The sequence below is a fragment of the Leucoraja erinacea genome, chromosome 4 (assembly GCF_028641065.1).
Source record: "Leucoraja erinacea ecotype New England chromosome 4, Leri_hhj_1, whole genome shotgun sequence".
Classification (NCBI taxonomy): domain Eukaryota; kingdom Metazoa; phylum Chordata; class Chondrichthyes; order Rajiformes; family Rajidae; genus Leucoraja; species Leucoraja erinaceus.
The window spans coordinates 89,722,907-89,740,411 of NC_073380.1; the positions used below are offsets into that span (position 1 = coordinate 89,722,907).

At 37.0% G+C, this 17,505-nt stretch overlaps 1 protein-coding gene across 2 annotated transcripts in view; it reads left to right on the top strand.

Annotated features, from left to right (window-relative positions):
• atp9b (ATPase phospholipid transporting 9B) overlaps positions 1 to 17,505 on the top strand; it is a 334,567-nt gene that overhangs the window by 232,887 nt on the left and 84,175 nt on the right. For both annotated transcript variants that reach the window (XM_055634761.1, XM_055634763.1), the window contains exons 12-13: positions 13,459 to 13,619; positions 15,491 to 15,633. In XM_055634761.1, the coding sequence (XP_055490736.1) occupies positions 13,459 to 13,619; positions 15,491 to 15,633 (304 nt within the window). The remainder of the gene's footprint in view (positions 1 to 13,458; positions 13,620 to 15,490; positions 15,634 to 17,505) is intronic.

Consider the following 17,505-nt stretch of genomic DNA (forward strand, 5'->3'; position numbering starts at 1 on the left):
TCAGAGTGATGGCAAGAGCAAAGTATGGAGGAGAGAAAGAACCAAAGCATACCACAAGATCCAAAGCATACCACCTCATCTGTGAAACACGGTGGTGGGGGTGTTCATAGCCTGGGCATGTATGGCTGCTGAAGGTACTGGCTCATTTATCTTAATTGATGGTACAACTGCTGACGGTAGTAGCATAATGAATTCTGAAGTGTATAGACACATCCTATCTGCTCAAGTTCAAATAAATGCCTCAAACCTCATTGGCCAGCAGTTTATTCTACATGAAGACAATGATCCCAAACATACTGCTAAAGCAACAAAGGAGTTTTTCAAAGCTAAAAAATGGTAAATTCTTGAGTGGCCAAGTCAATCACCCGATCTGAACCCAATTGAGCATGCCATTTATATGCTGAAGAGAAAGCTGAAGGGAACTAGCCCCCAAAACAAGCACAAGCTAAAGATGGCTGCAATACAGGCCTGGCAGGATATCACCAACGAAGACACCCAGCAACTGGTGATGTCCATGAATCGCAACTTTCAAGCAGTCATTGCATGCAAAGGATGTGTCACAAAATACTAAACATGACTACTTTCATTTTCATAACATCGCTGTGACCCAAACATTATGGTGCCCTAAAATGGGGGGACTATGTATAAATACTGCTATAGTTTCTACATGGTGAAACCAAAATGTATAAAAATGGCCTTTATTAAAATCTGACAATGTGCACTTTAACCACATGTGATTTTTTTTTTTTTTTTCAATTACAAATCGCAAGTTGTGAAGTACAGAGGCAAATAAATAAATGTTGGGTCTTTGTCCTAAACAATATGGAAGGAACTGTAATGTCTTTAATTTTAGCACTATCAGTGGAGGCCTACAGAAATGGGGTGTAATTTTTATCTTCCAAACCAAAATTGTAGATCCAGTACCGAGAGCGAGCAAGTGCACGCCAAAGAAAATGAGAAGGATTAGAGTTGTGAAAATTGCTGTAGTAAAGATAGAAACTGCAATGCTAAATAAACCTTGACCATAATTTATATTGTATATTGGTTTAAGCAGTAAATGCTGTAGAACATTTGATAGGTTCAGACGTGCTTGCATACATTACATGTATTGTAAAAAGAAAATGGCTTTGTTGACCTTGCCACACAACTTCACCGAATGATTTTACACATGAAAACATTTCGTTATTTCAATTTAATTTTAATATTTTCAGGAGCTTTTCCTTATTGTTGAATAATCAATCTATTTCACCAGGAATGCTCTGCATGTTTTCCTGCCTTGATTAGTTCCCTTCAAAATTATAACTGGGAGTGAGAGTGAATACTTCTCAATTTCTTCCTGTTAACATAATGACTAATTTGAAAATAGAATGAGCATACTGCAAGCCAGCAACTAACTAGTTATGACCTCAATGAGTTTTGTATCTGAGAGTGGTGCAAGTTTAAAAAAATTTAATTTTAGGATCTGATTTATTTCACAATCTAATTGCCCTTGAGAAGATGTGCCTGAACTGCTGCCTCGAACTGCTAGAGTCTTACAAAGAGACTCCCACAGTGTTGTTAAATAGGAAGTTCCAGGATTTGGACTCATTAATAATGAAAAAGAGCAGTATGTATTTTAAGTCAGAATGGTGTGTGTCTTTGAAGGGAGCCTGCAGAAAGGTATGTTCCTAAGCACATGAAGATCCCTTTCTTGGTGGTAGAGGTTGTCAATTTTTGGTAGTGTGGTCAGAGTAATTGCAGAGGAATTTTGTAAATACTACACACTAAAGCCACTGTGCAATGACACTGAACGAGATGAACATTTAGGATGGTGGGTGGGGGGGCAATTAAGTGCCTGCTTTGTCCTGGATGTTGCCAATCTTCTAGAATGCATTTGACCTGCAGACATCTAGTGATTGAGCAGGTAGGACTGCCAAAACTGCAACCAAAGCAAAATATAAGTCTGATGTGCTTTACTAAATAAATTTCCCAAATGGTTGTTGGTAAAACTTGGAAGTAGGATGCACTGATTTCATCTTGGCAATCCTAAGGATTGTATGGAGCTTGAGCGTTATTTTCTTTTTAATTTTTTTAAAAATATTTTTATTTATTAGAAGTAGTGTACAAAAATATAAGCAGTGGCATATGACATAATACAGTTATTGTACAGCTTCAATTTGAATTTTTAGCTAAAGTTGAAAAGAAGAGAGAAAAAGCAAGAGAGGAAAAAGTGGATGTGCAAGAATAGAACCCCTAGCCTACCAAATTAGTGTAGCCAAAGAGTGAGTAAGTAAAATAAATAAGAAAGACGTAGAGAAATAAAAAGACAAAAACAGAAAGAAAAACAAAAGGTGACGATATACCTGCTTCGTATCCCTCCCCACCCATCACCCAACCCGTAATTAGATTTAACTCCAAAATTGTGTTGCACCATACTATCCTTGTAATACTATCATTATAATGTATCAATGAATGGTGTCCATGTCTTTGAAAAATGCTCTGGTTGTTTAATTTTCAATTGAGACTTCAAGACGTATCCCAAGTAGTCAAGAGATTCTTGGTAGAATAATTCAATTTGAATTACTTCAGTTAATACAATTTATCTGTTTCTGTTAATCTTGTATTTCAATGCAATATTTGTTGAATATTTCAAGAACATCAGCTGTATTCTGGCAGCACCATAATTTTATTTTTCATAGGTCTGTAATTTAATAATCATTATTTGGACAATGTCTCTGTTGATTCCACAAGAAAGCTACATTAGCTACGATTTCCAGAGCCAAGCAATAATATTTTGCATGTCTAAAATTGCGATATGTAACTTATTTCCTAATTGCTGCTCTATAATGGAGATTGAAAAATACCATGAAGATTACAATTCCCCAGCTGTATGAACAAATACGCTATTTCTAGTACTGTCGCCTTCTAGGTTTTGCATTCATTTGCAAACTGATTTGGTGCACTTTGTGTCTATAGGGATGACAACCTCACAGTTTCTGAAAATTACACAGACAATAGTCACAGATCATGAATGAGCTCTTGGTTTTTTTCAGTCCCCATGGCTAATCTTTAATTCTCTAATCCAATGCACTACAATGCTGAGAACTATATTATAAACTCGGCATTTTCCCATTTGCTCCATCTATTGTGCTTAAGTTTGACTTGACTGTATTATGTATAGTATACCTGATCTGTTTGAATAAAGCTTTTAACTGTACCTCAGTACATGTGACAATAATAAACTTAAACCAAAGGAATCACATCAGTTTGAGGCTGTCTAGGTCACCGGTAGTTCTCCAACCCATGCCTTTGCTGTTGATTAATTACAGTCCAATGATATTATGCACTTCCTTCCTAATATAATTATTTTAATATTGCACTAGGTAAAGCATATGGTTCTAAAAAAATAGCAAGACCCTTGAAATTATTTTTGTTTGTATTTAAAATCTAATATGTGGCAATGCCTTTTTCATGAAGTGTTTTCATGGATTGCCCGTTGTGTGTGGAATTGACTCTTTAAGTAATATTGCACCTTTGAATTTCAACTATCCTATGCATTAACTGGTAAAATAATTGAATATAAATGGTTTTGGAGCAGAATAGAAAATATCTAATGAAAACAAATTGCCAGCTTTCAGCTAGTTGGCTAGTTTGAATTCCTATCCTTAATTGTTACATTTATTAAATGCCTTGTCACTATATCCACTGAGTTTCTCACAATTATTGCAGTATGCCTTTTGAAAATTCTTACCCCAGCAGCATAAAAAAATCTTAGATTGGTATTTTTTCTCAGAAAAATTAAAACAAATCTAGTGTATATTATCAGATGCTATTTTGGAATGATCAACCTTGATTACAATGATTATTCTATGACATTATGCATTTGCATTAAAATTATGCACTTAAAATGTTGTGATGTAATTTTAAAAAAATATTGTAGTTGCATAGCTTGAAGTAATGTAATCAGTTCATTAACTGTTTACATTTATGACTGTGCCTTGCCTTCCTTCAGAATTTAAGTATTTCAGTTCTGTAATTAAATTATTTAAACTGATTCGAGTAAAGTGGTGTAGTTGTGTGAATTTATTGCAATTTAATGTTATAGCCATGTTGGTTTCTTCCTGTGATAGAATAACTAATTTGTTTTTGAGTGCTTGGAAGTTTGATAGTTATTGTATGTTACAACAGTTTCCTTGTGGTGGATTTTTTAGTTTCCACTGACCCTTAGCCGCCATCTGGCATGAATTCTGACTATTTCTGTCATCTGCTGCTAATTACTGTCACCTGCACATTGCAGTCAATACAATACTTTGAATTTGTGTTAGTTACCAAAATCAGTAATTTGTCAGCTTGTTTACATGCAGCAATTTCTTTTTAAAAAATAAGGTCAAAATACCAGGTTAAAATGTAAAATCCCAGCTGGATCAGAAATACGATGCAGGTCAATTCTTAGTGGAATTGACCTGCACTCAGGATCTAAGGATCATTGCTAGAAAATAGGTTAAAGAATATAGTTATCTTTAAATAAACAAACATTGGCTTTGCACTATTTTGAGAAATGTCTAATATGTTTCAGTAAAGGCAGTTGCTCGAAGACAGTGTTGTATTAATATACATTGGCTCTAATTTCAAGAAACTGAGGACTATCCTGATTTATGATTTAAATTGTCCCCAGTGGCACTTGCACAGCTGACAATCGAGAACTGGAAAGATGTGTATTCAGAAGAGTTTACAAAATGAAGCCAGCTGTGTTTCCCTGCATACTGTGGCTTCCTGACATGCATCATTAAACCTTATTAGCTACTTCCTTTTGCCGAGATTCTTGTAGACTCGAACCCTGCATATTAGCAGTTTCTGTCTCTCCAACTGGAAATTATTCCTTTTATTGTAGAGTGTCACCCGCTATAGTTTCTGATGTGTAGTAATTGGTACTTTGGAGTATAATCATAGTGAAATACCACTCCATGCATTTCTTTATTTGGAAATTAATACAGACCTTTTTACTTTATCTGTCAATCTGCAACTTTTCCCATAAGTCCAAATGTTAGGATTTTTTACGCCATTGAGTATGAAATTGATCTTCAATTGTTTCATAAGAGCAAGAGTAACAGACACCAAAATAACACCACAAAGTTGAAATAAAGCTAGCTTTTAAGTGGAATAATGTCTTGCCTCTTTTCTTGCAGTATTTCCAAAAATTAGTTAAAAATTAAAGAAATCATGTTCGGAAAAAAATTAGAAACTCATCCTTTTATGATATTTGGGATAACATATTTTTACATTTAGGATTTTAAAAATAGTCGCTTGTAATATAATTGGTAACGTAAATTTTCAAAAGTGGTATTGTGCAGTGTGAACATGAAGTACTTGAAGTACTGTGATGTGTAATTGCTGTGATCGGTCTACAATTGTAGACTAGTTATAGATCAGTAAAGAAAAGTTATGAGGTCAGCTAAAAATGTCAAGTTGTTATGACTCCCCTCCAGTTCAGAATTACCAATCATCCAATACTGTTATATAGACTCTGTTCAACAGAAGCTTTCCACTAACAATTATTGTAGGCACATCAAGTGCACCATTTTTATACTCAAAGATGGACCAATTGTTTATTTCTTTTCCTCCCAAGTTATTTGCATACTCTTAATATTTTTGTTGCATAAAGCACAACTCTTGAGTACATTAATTTGTTCTTGAATGACTTAAGAAATGAAATTTAAAAAACTTGCATCTATCAAAATGTTTGACATTTTACTGTTTAACTGGGTGCACCCCAATAAATAACTTGATCATTAATTTTCCAACTGTGGAAAATAAAAATCAATGGCTTACACAGATCAGATTTGAGTGCATTACCCTTGCGGTTCTTTGTCAAGGGTTAAAATAGCTACCTGTTTATTTTTCAAGTAAACTGCACATCTTAATGTTGTGGCACTGGAAAGATAGATGCAGCAAACAGGCCTGTTTCTTTTGTTCAATGCATATCCCTGACCAGATAATAATAGAATTCATTTAATCAGGTTACATTGATTTGAAGACATACAGATTTCAATAAAACGAGAGACCAAGGTTCACACCAAAGTAATCAATAAAGAAAGGACATTTTGTTGTCGACTATTGCTAGCTTGAGGGTGTGTGTGGGATTATTACTTTTTTGATTAGAACTTGAGTATACAGAATGATGTAACAAAGAACATTCTTGTTTTGCAATTAGCAAACTTTAGTTCTTCATGAAATATTCTCCTTTTATACTTGAAATCAGTGCTGAAGGCCTAGGAATTTACCCCAAGCCCCCACCATCACCATTTGACTTCAAGGATATGAAGAGATTTGCCCACATCAACCACTCCAGTTCTGTAGATATAGGGGCAAATTCAACCTCACCTGTCTATGGGGAAACTGATGGAATTGAGCTCAACACTGGTTTTACATCTCAATTTATTGAAGGTGAAGAAAATCAATATTGGGTAGGTTTTGACAATGATATTTCAGCTGATTCCAGGACTTTTTCATGCCTGACATGTTAGGTTAACATTACCCCCAAATGTTTGGTTCCACCTCTAAAATGTGGAATAAGTTAGTGGAAATATTAAATTACAATTAGACAATAGACAATACTTGCAGGATTAGGCTATTCGGCCTTTCCAGCCAAGCACCACCACTTACTGTGATCATGGCTGATCATCCACAATTAGTACCCAGTTCCTGCCTTCTCCCCTTATCCCTTGACTCCGCTATCTTTAAGAGCTCTATATCTAACTCTCTCTTGAAAGCCTCCAAAGGCTTCCACTGCCTTCTGAGACAGAAAATTCCACAGATTCACAACTCTCTGGGTGAAAAAGATTTTTCCTCATCTCTGTTCTAAATGGCTTACCCCTTATTCTTAAACTGTGGCCACTGGTTCTGGACTCTCCCAACATTGGGAACATGTTTCCTGTCTCTAGCGTGTCCAAACCCTTAATAATCATACATGTTTCAATAAGATTTCCTCTCATCCTTCTAAATTCCAGAGTATACAAGCCCAGCAGTTTCATTCTATCAACATATGACAGTCCCCTACCATCCCAGGAATTAACCTTGTGAACCTACGCTGCACTACCTCAATAGCAAGAATATCTTTCCTCAAATTTGGAGACGAAAGCTGCACACAATACACCAGGTGTGGTCTCACTAGGGCCATGTACAACTGCAGAAGGACCTCTTTGCTACTATGCTCAACTCCTCTTGTTATGAAGGCCAACATGCCATTCGCTTTCTTCACTGCCTACTGTACCTGCAGGCTTACTTTCAGTGACTGATGAACAAGGACTCCCAGATCTCACTGTACTTCCCCTTTTTCCAACTTGACACCATTCAGATAATAATCTGCCTTCCTGTTTTTGCCACCAAAGTGGATGACCTCACATGTATCCACATAAAACTGCATCTGCAATGCATCTGTCCACTCACCCAACCTGTCCAAGTCACTCTCCATCCTCACAGCATCCTCCTCACAGTTCACCCTGCCACCCAGCTTTGTGTCTTTTGCAAATTTACTAATGTTACTTTTAATCCCTTCATCTAAATCATGAATGTATATTGCAAATAACTGCGGTCCCAGCACCGAGCCTTACGGTACCCCACTAGTCACTGCCTGCCATTGTGAAAGGGACCCGTTTATCCCTACTCTTTGTTTCCTGACTGCCAATCAATTTTCTATCCATGTCAGTACCCTACCCCCAATACCATGTGCTCTAATTTTGCCCACTAATCTCCTGTGGGACCTTATCAAATGCTTTCTGAAAGTTCAGAATTTGTAGATTTCAAAAACAAAATACGTTTTGGATAATGCCACATCTAAATTAATTGTTAACATTAGAATGGCCCAATTTTATGCAAGATCAATAATGACTATTTTGCTCATGATTTGGATTGCACTGATATAGCCCTGAGTTGTAGCCGATATTGCGGATAGCCTTCCGTCCCATCCATCTCTTTTTATTTGGGCTGTACCAATTTCCAGAGATTGAATAGGGTATCTCACCTCATCACCATTAGCCTGCTTCTGTGTATTTTAGACATTCATCCTCTTTTAAATAAATAATAACTAAAAAGTTATCAACTTTATAGTGTATTGCTAGAGAAAAATTAAAATATTACACTGATAACTTCTGTATTTTGAGTAAACCCTGGAGAGAGGCATGTGAACTAATGTGTACGCTGGGTGAACATTATCCGGATCCAATGCAAATTCCTTTGTACTTTGTAATTTTCAGGGAAAAAATAAGACATATGAAAGGCAAAACACATACATTGCATACAATTGACAGTGGTGAAGGTCGCAATTTTCAACTAAGAATTAATTTTTATTCTCACTTTGAAATTCTGTTTACTTCTGGTATAAAAAATTAATGTTGAAGCAGTTTAAAATGTGCTCAGTTTTCCTGCAAATACATTGCTGTCAGGGTTTCATTAACTGCTTGCCCAAATGTAAAATGTCAAACTGAAACTGAGCAAAGCGTTAATGCAATAAAGCTAATGTTCTTTTAACTTTGTGTTTTCCCATGCACTACAGTGTATCTGATTTCAGTCAGCATTTCAGGAAATGGTAGCCAGCATTGTTCAAGTCTAATTAGTAGTACATTAACATGGATTATTGTGAATAAAGTACATTTTGTTTACAGGCAGTTCTGTTTTTATTTTATTTAATATGGTGTTTTACTGTATTTTTGTCAGATTATCATTGTTGCCTATTAATTAAGTGCTGACATGAGTACGGCTTGTCATGGAAGCCTCCATTTACTTTTTGTGTTCATTTCTTTCTTGCTTTTGATGAACCAATTACAAATCAGATGTTTTTGTAGTCTGTCGATTGAAAGTGATGGTTACACTATGCGGGAAAGAGAAAATGTTATGCAACACATTTAGTTAGAAGAATTGGTTTTCTTTGTTGTAACTAAGCAGATCTTACCATATTTATGAGGTGGCAGTTCATTGAAGCTGTGACTTTTTCCAAGGGAACAGTAGTATTCTTTGCTGAATTTTCTGTATAGAGTTTCACAGATTTTACTGCTGTTATGATGCAGGCGAACGATCTCAGTCAGTAGTTATGCATATTATGAGACAGTGATTCTTTATTTTATTACAAAAAAAGGCCAACTTTAGACGGCCAGATTAAATCATTCCTTTCACTTTTAATGGGATTTAGATGAATAGAGCAAAATATGCACTTTGCATTCATTGATAGCATCTTTAGGTTGAGGTAATTGAGTCTTTTTTTCCTTGACTGAATGAATAATGACTTCATCTGATCCGCAGTGAGGCCTGAAACTTAGACTGCCATTGTGAATGCAAAGAGATCTGGTCTTTGAAACGTGCTCTGCTTCTCTTGCTTAATTTTTCTTCTTTTTAATCCAAAAACCCATTTTTCTTGATAATTCAACCAGAAACCACGTATCAGTGAAAGTTGTGGAAATTGCAAGATATTTGCCTCAGTTGTGTTACTTTGAGTGCAGCTGATAAATCAGTTGCTGTCGTCTACAGAACCTTAGTTCTCAAGGGAAGAAAAAGGCAAGCCTTTGGAATGTTTGAATTCTTCGCAAATGTTTAGATGTAATTTTGTGATTGTTTCTGTAATTAAAGGAAACATTTGTGTTTTAGTGTTTATTTCCCATTTTACAATGGTATGGGTTTTAAGAAGTCCTGCTGGAAAGTGGTGAGAGACTTGTGATGATTTCTTTCCTCACTGGTTTTCTTGACTGATGCCAGTTTTAAAACGAACTGGGAAAATAAGCAGAGGCCGTTGGAACGTTTGGATCTGATTAACTGTTATCACAAAAACAGTGAATGTAGTTATAAATATGATTGTTTCTAAATTACTCAATCTGTTTTTGATTGCACAGCTGAAAGGATAAATTACTTGGAAGCTTAAGGCTAGGTCCAAACAGATTATTTAAACACTAATTTCTCTGCCCCATCCACCCATCTTTCTGCCTTTCTCCACACCCCTAACCACCCCGCTCTCCAACCCCCGCCCCCGCCACCAATGCATATCTTGACTATTTATTATTTTTGGACAGCATTCCAAAGTCAAATAAATAACTGCACATTTTCTTTAACAAGATTTCAGACAACACTTAACTATGTGAATCCTCATAAGCGCAGAAGGGTTATGCCAATAGCCTAGATAAAGGACCAGGAAAATGTAAGGTCAGATGGGGGCAAGTATGGCAGATTGCATTTAACGAATGGTAATACATTTTAGAATGAAGAGCTATCGTGAGGAATTAAACTTTGGGAAGATTAAGAAGGGTTTGGAAGATCAGAGCTAGAGATTCAGATGCATCATTCCCTACAATGTGCAGGTAGGTAAAGCCATTAAAAAGGAGTACTTTTAGCTTTATATATATATATATATATATATTTATATATATATATATGGGCAAGAAGTCAAATGTAAGGAATGAGTAAATATATTAATTAATTGGTACAATTCATTTCATTAGACATTTGTTTGAGTGCCTTCCAGTTTTGAGTTGTGGAGTGTGTCGGGTATAATTACGTGAGGTTATTGTAAGAGATGGGAAATTAGAGGGACTGATTATTTCTGTTGAAACAGGTGCTAAGTGGAAACCTAAGAGGCTTTGAAAATTACATTGTGACAATGATTAGGAGTAAACTCTCTCATTTTTGTTGGGGGGAAAAGGTATTAGAGATTTTGACTTAATTCTATTAAAGAAAAAGAGAAAATGCAGAAAACGCATGGGCTGCTTTTCTAATGGTAACAATTGAAGCATAGACTACTGCATCTGGATGATAATTGAAGGGATATGGAAAGAATGGTTGCCATTTTGGAATCCTGTGAGTTAGGACAAATAAAAATTGATTCTCTTTCGTAAACATCTCAGGATCTCATGTTAAACACTTAATAAAATGGCTACGTTTTCCGTTTTATTCTTCCCTTTGATCATTACTTTGCATTATATCTTAATGTCACAAATGAAACCTTTCTGGATCACTCATTCATAGTAAAACTGTGCAGACTGGACTCAAGTTATCAGTGCAATGTTGTCATGGGTTTCATGAAGCCATGGAAACATGGAAAGTATTTGTAATTTTTCAGAGAATATACATTTCAAAGAAGAAAATTGACAATTGACAATAAAGCTTCTTTGCTTTATCTAAACTGCACGGGTAATTTGATTTATTTTGGGAAAGCTCATAAATTAATCAAAAACAAATTACTCCTTAAAACTTTGATTAGGATAGTAATCATATTGTATTTTAAGCCATCCTTTAAAAAAGAAATCCACTTCTGAGTAATTAACCTCTTCCAATAGTTAATCACAGCGTAGATCACTATTTACTAATTGTCATCTTTCCCTCCAGTGTCCTTATTTTCTTTTCCTCCCAAATGAACTATTTCCAACCAAATATCTATGATTTAGAGTCGGACTCATTACAGCATGGAAACAGGCCCTTTGGCCCAACTTGCCCAAACCAATAAACATGTGCCATCCACACTGTTCCACCTGCTTCCTTTTGGCCCATATCCCTCTAAACCTATCCTATCCATGTACCTGTCTGAATGTTTCTTAAAAGTTGCGATAGTACCTGCCCCAACTACCTCCGGCAGCTTGTTCCTTACAACCACCATCCTTTGTGTAATTAAAAAGTTATCCCTTAGGTTCCCATTAAATCTTCCCCCACTCATCTTAAACCTATGTCTTTTAGTTCTCAATTCCTCATGTGGGCAAAAGACTCTGTGCATTTACCCGATCTATTCCCCTCATGATTTTGGTTGGGAATATACAATTTGGATGACCATATGCAAGGTGTGATTAGTAAGATTGCAGATGACACTAATAAGTGATGTCATATACTGTGTAAATGTTTGTCATGAATTACAGAAATATATTTATCAGCTGGTTAAGTGGACTGAGAAATGGTTATTCAATTTAATTCAGATAAGTGTGAGATGTTGCGTTTTCGGAAATCAAACTTGGGCAGGACCTCAGTAATTGATAGGATCCTGGGGAGTGTTGTAGAGCAGAGGAATCTAGGGATGCAAGTGCATTGTTCCCCGAAAGTAGCATCACAGATGGATTGGGCGGTGAAGATGATTGTTGGCTCACTGCCCTTCATTGGTCAGGGAACTAAGTGCAGAAGTTAGGAGATTATGTTATTGTTGTGCAAAACGTTGCTGAGGCCACACTTGGAGTATTGTGTTCAGATTTGGTCATTCTGTTATTGGAAAGATGCCAATATATTTGAAAGAGTGCAGAGTAAATTTTTGCGGCTGTCGCCAGGATACACGGGCCTGAGCTACAGGGAGAAGTGGGGAGGCTAGTATTTTATTCCTTAGAATGCAAAACAGTGAGGGAGTAAGAGATGGTGTGTAAAAACCATAAGGGAAACAGATAGGGTGATGCACAGAATTTCTTTCCCCAGGGTAGGGTATTCAAGAACCAAGGGGCATAGATTTAAGGTAAGAAAGAAAAGATTTAATAGGAACCTGAAGATTTTTTTTCCACACAGGTTGTTGGGTATATGGAATAAACAGTCAGAGGAAGTAGTTGAAGTAGATACAATAACATTTAAAATACATTTGGACAGGTATATTGATAGGAAAGATTTAGAACAATATGGGCCAAATGCAAGCACATGGGACTAAGATGAGGCATCTTGATTGACATGGACATGCTGGGCCGAAGGACTTGTTTCTGTGCTGAATTATTCTATAACTCTAAGTCAAGTCAACTTTATTGCTATATGCACAAATACAGTGAGGTACAGGTTTAATGAAAATATTACTTGCAGCAGCATCCCAGGCACATAAACTTAGGCAACACATAAAAGTTAAGCAAAACAGGTAAAATGCGTCCTTCTGTTCCAGAACTCCTTATTTTGACGCCTCCAATCAAATTTCCACTCTGCTGCCTAATTGGAAAAACATGAATGACATAGCATTACACAACTCATCCTTTTTCTCTCATACCCTTCCCTGTTTCACCCTTTTCAATTTTCTACCATCCCCTTCCAATTCTTCTCTTTGGTTGTAAGGCAGCTTGCACCTTCTCTTGCCCAGTTCCATTATTACCAAATGAGACAGAGCCAGAGGACTTCTCCAAGGCCTTCCTTTCCTGCTCTCATACAAATATCTCCCGTTTTTCCCAAAGGCTTCAGCTGAACCATCTGCTGTATTTCATTTCCATCCTGTTCCTTGTCTTCATTATCCAAAGTTGTGTTTTGGGTTCCACTCATTGGCAATGGCCACCTCCACCACACTACCACCATTGTATTATGGTTGTACAACATACGTGTATTATTTTGTTTGTACTTTAAAAAAAATGCAGGTTCTTATAGAATAAGGATTTAAGTAGGAGTGCTGCATGTTTTAAGCATTCCTAACATGCAAAATGCAAATGTAAACTTTGTAGTAAATGACTACAGTACACTCAGTGAGTGCATGGATTGATCAATTGTTATTTTGATTTCTTGCAGGTCGGCTTACTGGATCTGGAGCTAAATCGACTGACAAAGGCTTTGTTTTTTGCTCTAGTTGTGCTATCAGTTGTTATGGTGGCTTTGCAAGGATTTGTAGGTCCTTGGTATCGATACCTATTCCGGTTCATCCTATTATTTTCCTATATCATTCCCATCAGGTAAGATTTTTCTTTTTTTGAAAGGTTGCCCTGAATCACTGAACGTGAATGTTGAAATTCATACCTAGCTCTAATTGTGAAAGGAACTGATCTTTATCGTGAAACTATAGTAGCATAAGAAAAAAAAATTGCCAGTCCCAGAAGGATCAAACTGCTGTGAAACTTGCACTGTTCCTGCCATTCATTTATTACAATGGTTTGAATTTCAGTGCTAACAAGTGACATAAAGAAATTACTGGAATAATAACTGGCAAACGAGGCACTGAATAGAAAAATTGTAATTGCATAACATTTTTAATGTAAAATCCTGTTCTCCTAAGTGCCTTATTCATTTCATCGCTTTAATAGATTGTTTTATGCTTGCCAATTGCATTAACATTTAGTTTCAAAATCAATTTTAATTGTCTCTCGTGTTCCCGAGTCGCACCACTTTCTCATAATTTGGTCATGAGTGGAATTGCATTAACTTTTTTTTAATCATCCGTATAAAGCAATGTGCTATCATTTCACAGTGCATGAAGAATATAATGCAAATAATGTTGACAATAACTAAAATTGCTCTTGAGACAAAAATGAAATAGGTTGGGGAGATTAGCTTTACATAATAGGAATATATAAATTAGCAGGCATAGACCACTTGGCTCCTTGAGCCTGTTCTACTATTCTGATTATAACCTTAATTTCATATTTCTGCCTGATCCCAGCGATCTTTCATCTCTAATGAAGATTTTGCCTACCTCGTCTTCATATTCAAAAACTGCTTCCACTGCTCTTTGAGTCAGAGAGAGTGTTCCAAAGATTTGTGATCCTTTGAAAGTGGGTGAGAAAAGTGGCTCCTCTGCCTTTAAGGAATAACCCTCTTCTCCCACAAGAGTCACATGCGCTCCACATTCATCCTGTCAAAACCTCTCTGGAACGTATGCTTCAATCAAGTCCCTACCACACTCCTTCCCAGCTCTCTTCTCCCCCCTCCCCCCACAGGTATGAATCTAGGGGTAATCCATTGCTTCCTCATTACTCAACCCACCTATTTGAAGAAGGGTTTCGGCCCGAAACGTTGCCTATTTCCTTCGCTCATAGATGCTGCTGCACCCGCTGAGTTTCTCCAGCTTTTCTGTGTAACCACCTATTTTAGGTATGAGTCTAGTAGATTTTCTCTGAACTGCTTCCTTAAGTGAGGGGACCACTACTGTACACAGTATGCTGCATATTCTTCACAATGGAAGTACAACCTCCCTATTCATGTGCAAGAAGAACTGCCAATTCTGGTTATCCACCGAAGATAGATACAAAATGATGCAGTAACCCAGTGGGACAGGCAGCATCTCTGAAGAGAAGAAATGGATGATGTTTCGAGTCAAGACCCTTCTTTAGACTCAGAGGAGAGGGAGTCTAGAGATATGGAAGGATAATGTGTGAAAACGTCTGATCAAAGCAGACTATAATAAGGAAATATAGAATGGTTCATTGTTAGCTGAGGGGAAGGTGACAAGGAGGGATACAATCAGTCAAATTAATCAGGGCAGTGAAACTAGTCAGAACGAGGGCGGGGGAGGGATGGAGAGAGAGGTGAAAGCGAGTGCAAGGGTTATTTGGTTAGAGAAATCAATATTCATACTGCTAGGTTGTAAACTACCCAAGCGAAATATGAGGTGCTGTTCCTCCAATTTACATTGGGCCTCACTGACAGTGGAGGCAGCCCAGGTCAGAAAGGTCAGTATGGGAATGGGAGGGGGCGTTAAAGTGTCTATCTCTATATTCTTGTGTCCAGTTCCCTCATAATAACTAATGGTTCTGTTAACTCCCCACTACTTGCTGTACCTTCTTGCTTGCCTTTTGTGACCTTCTCTATTTCCTCTTCATTTGGACAGTTTGCGGGTAAATCTCGACATGGGAAAAGCTGCGTATGGTTGGATGATCATGAGAGATGATAACATTCCCGGCACGGTAGTCCGGACAAGCACTATACCAGAAGAACTGGGGCGTTTAGTTTATTTATTAACAGATAAGACAGGTAATGTTGATGCCATCTCCTGAGCTTGAGACATTTCTGAACGTTTTTGTCCTGCCATTTGGATGAATAAAGTTGGTGCAGTGTTCTAAAACATTGAACATTTTAAATAATAGAGAGAAATTCAGTGGGGTAAAAATTACTAAGTAAATCAAAGTGTGAACCAAAAAAAACAAAACATTTGCTTTATAGTTGACAAATTGTCATATACAATTTTTATCAAACTGTTTTGTGATCTTTGCAAATCATCAATGAATGCCCAATAAATCTCAAACTTTAGTTTTTTAAAGAATTACCTTAAGGTGCACCTTTTTAATTCTCCATTCCTGAGTGCATCTGACTGCTAATATAATCTTACTGCATTTTTTAAAAGTATATTTTTATGATAGATTTCCAGTGTACTCTTTTATTTAATAACTGTGTAAAGTAAATTGCCTTTCTGTATTCTGCAAAATACATGAGAGGTTGCCTGGTGACTCCCTTTGAGCCAAACAGCCCTTTCTCTGTGTGGAGTTTCATTCTGCCCATACCCGATACGGACCATACTCCTCTCTTCATGCTTGATCCGACTTTCCAAAACATAGTACCAGTGGATTGACAATCGTTAGTCATCTACACCTCACTCCCAACCCCAAGTCACTCAACCATGTGCCCAGATTTTATCAAGCACTTATCCCACAGGTGGTGCCACTGTGCCTTTTACTGCCTCTGTGCCCACTTTAGAACAGGTGTTCCCATCCTTTTTCATCCCGTTTACCCCAGGCAACTTTAATAGTACATAACAATGCTATTTCACTTATTTATGAACAACTAATGATGAACATACTCAAACTCTATGTATCTTGGTTTATACCAGAACCAGTCAGTCAATGAGAAAAAATATATACAATTCCAGAATCAACAACATTACCCCCAGAGTAGGCAAAATGTACCCGCTTGGGGGTAAATTTGCCCCAGGATGGGAACCCTTGTTCTGGACAGTCTGCCCTCTGCTCCAACTATGTATCATAAGCAAGGCCTTTCTCATATCAAATGCTTCTAGGTCTTTTTCTCCTCCTTCCCTGACATGTACCTTGTTTCATACCCTGAACCTATCAATGAAGTGCAAAATTTCCCACATGAGTTCTCAACCATTCTGCTCACCTTGTATACCTCGCAATATGACTCAAACACAGTACAACATCTGCATAGCCTCTGGAATTATTGTTTTCATCTCCTCCCAGCCACCTCCCACATCCATACAGGATGTGTTCCTTTGAGTCACCACCCGCAACAATAACTCTGCATCATCATTCGGCTCAACCAATATCCTGTCTCTCCAGTCTCAGTCCTGATGTAAGGTTTCGATCTGAAATGTATTTTCTGCCCCACCCCCACAGATGTCCCTATGTTCTTCCAATAGTTTATTTTATTGCTCCAATCTCCTCGTCCAGCAGGAAACATACTGTCATTTACTTCCCCTATATGCCTCCCATTTTATGAGTAACTATTGTATACATTTGCCTGTGGAATAGTAAAGCAAGTGTCATCCTAAATTCAATACTTTTTAAAAAATATTCAGAGAATTTGCAACAGAAATGTTTTGTTGTTTGAGGGGTTAATTGATGTTCACATTAATTGATAATGATTATGCAAGGAAAAAAAGTCTGAAAATTAAGATTAAATGACATCAATAGTACAAGTTCTGCTTTATTTATGAACCAACATAAATGTTAGTTGGAGCAAACACCTGTTTGGTGATTTTCTTTCCCCCTCAAGTTCCAGAAAAAGAATAGCCATTAGTAACCATACAGAATTTAAGTTGTTGCATCTGAGGACCATTGCAGTCTATCTTAATTGCAAGGTAGTCCTTTGTATGACTGCAAATTGGGTCTG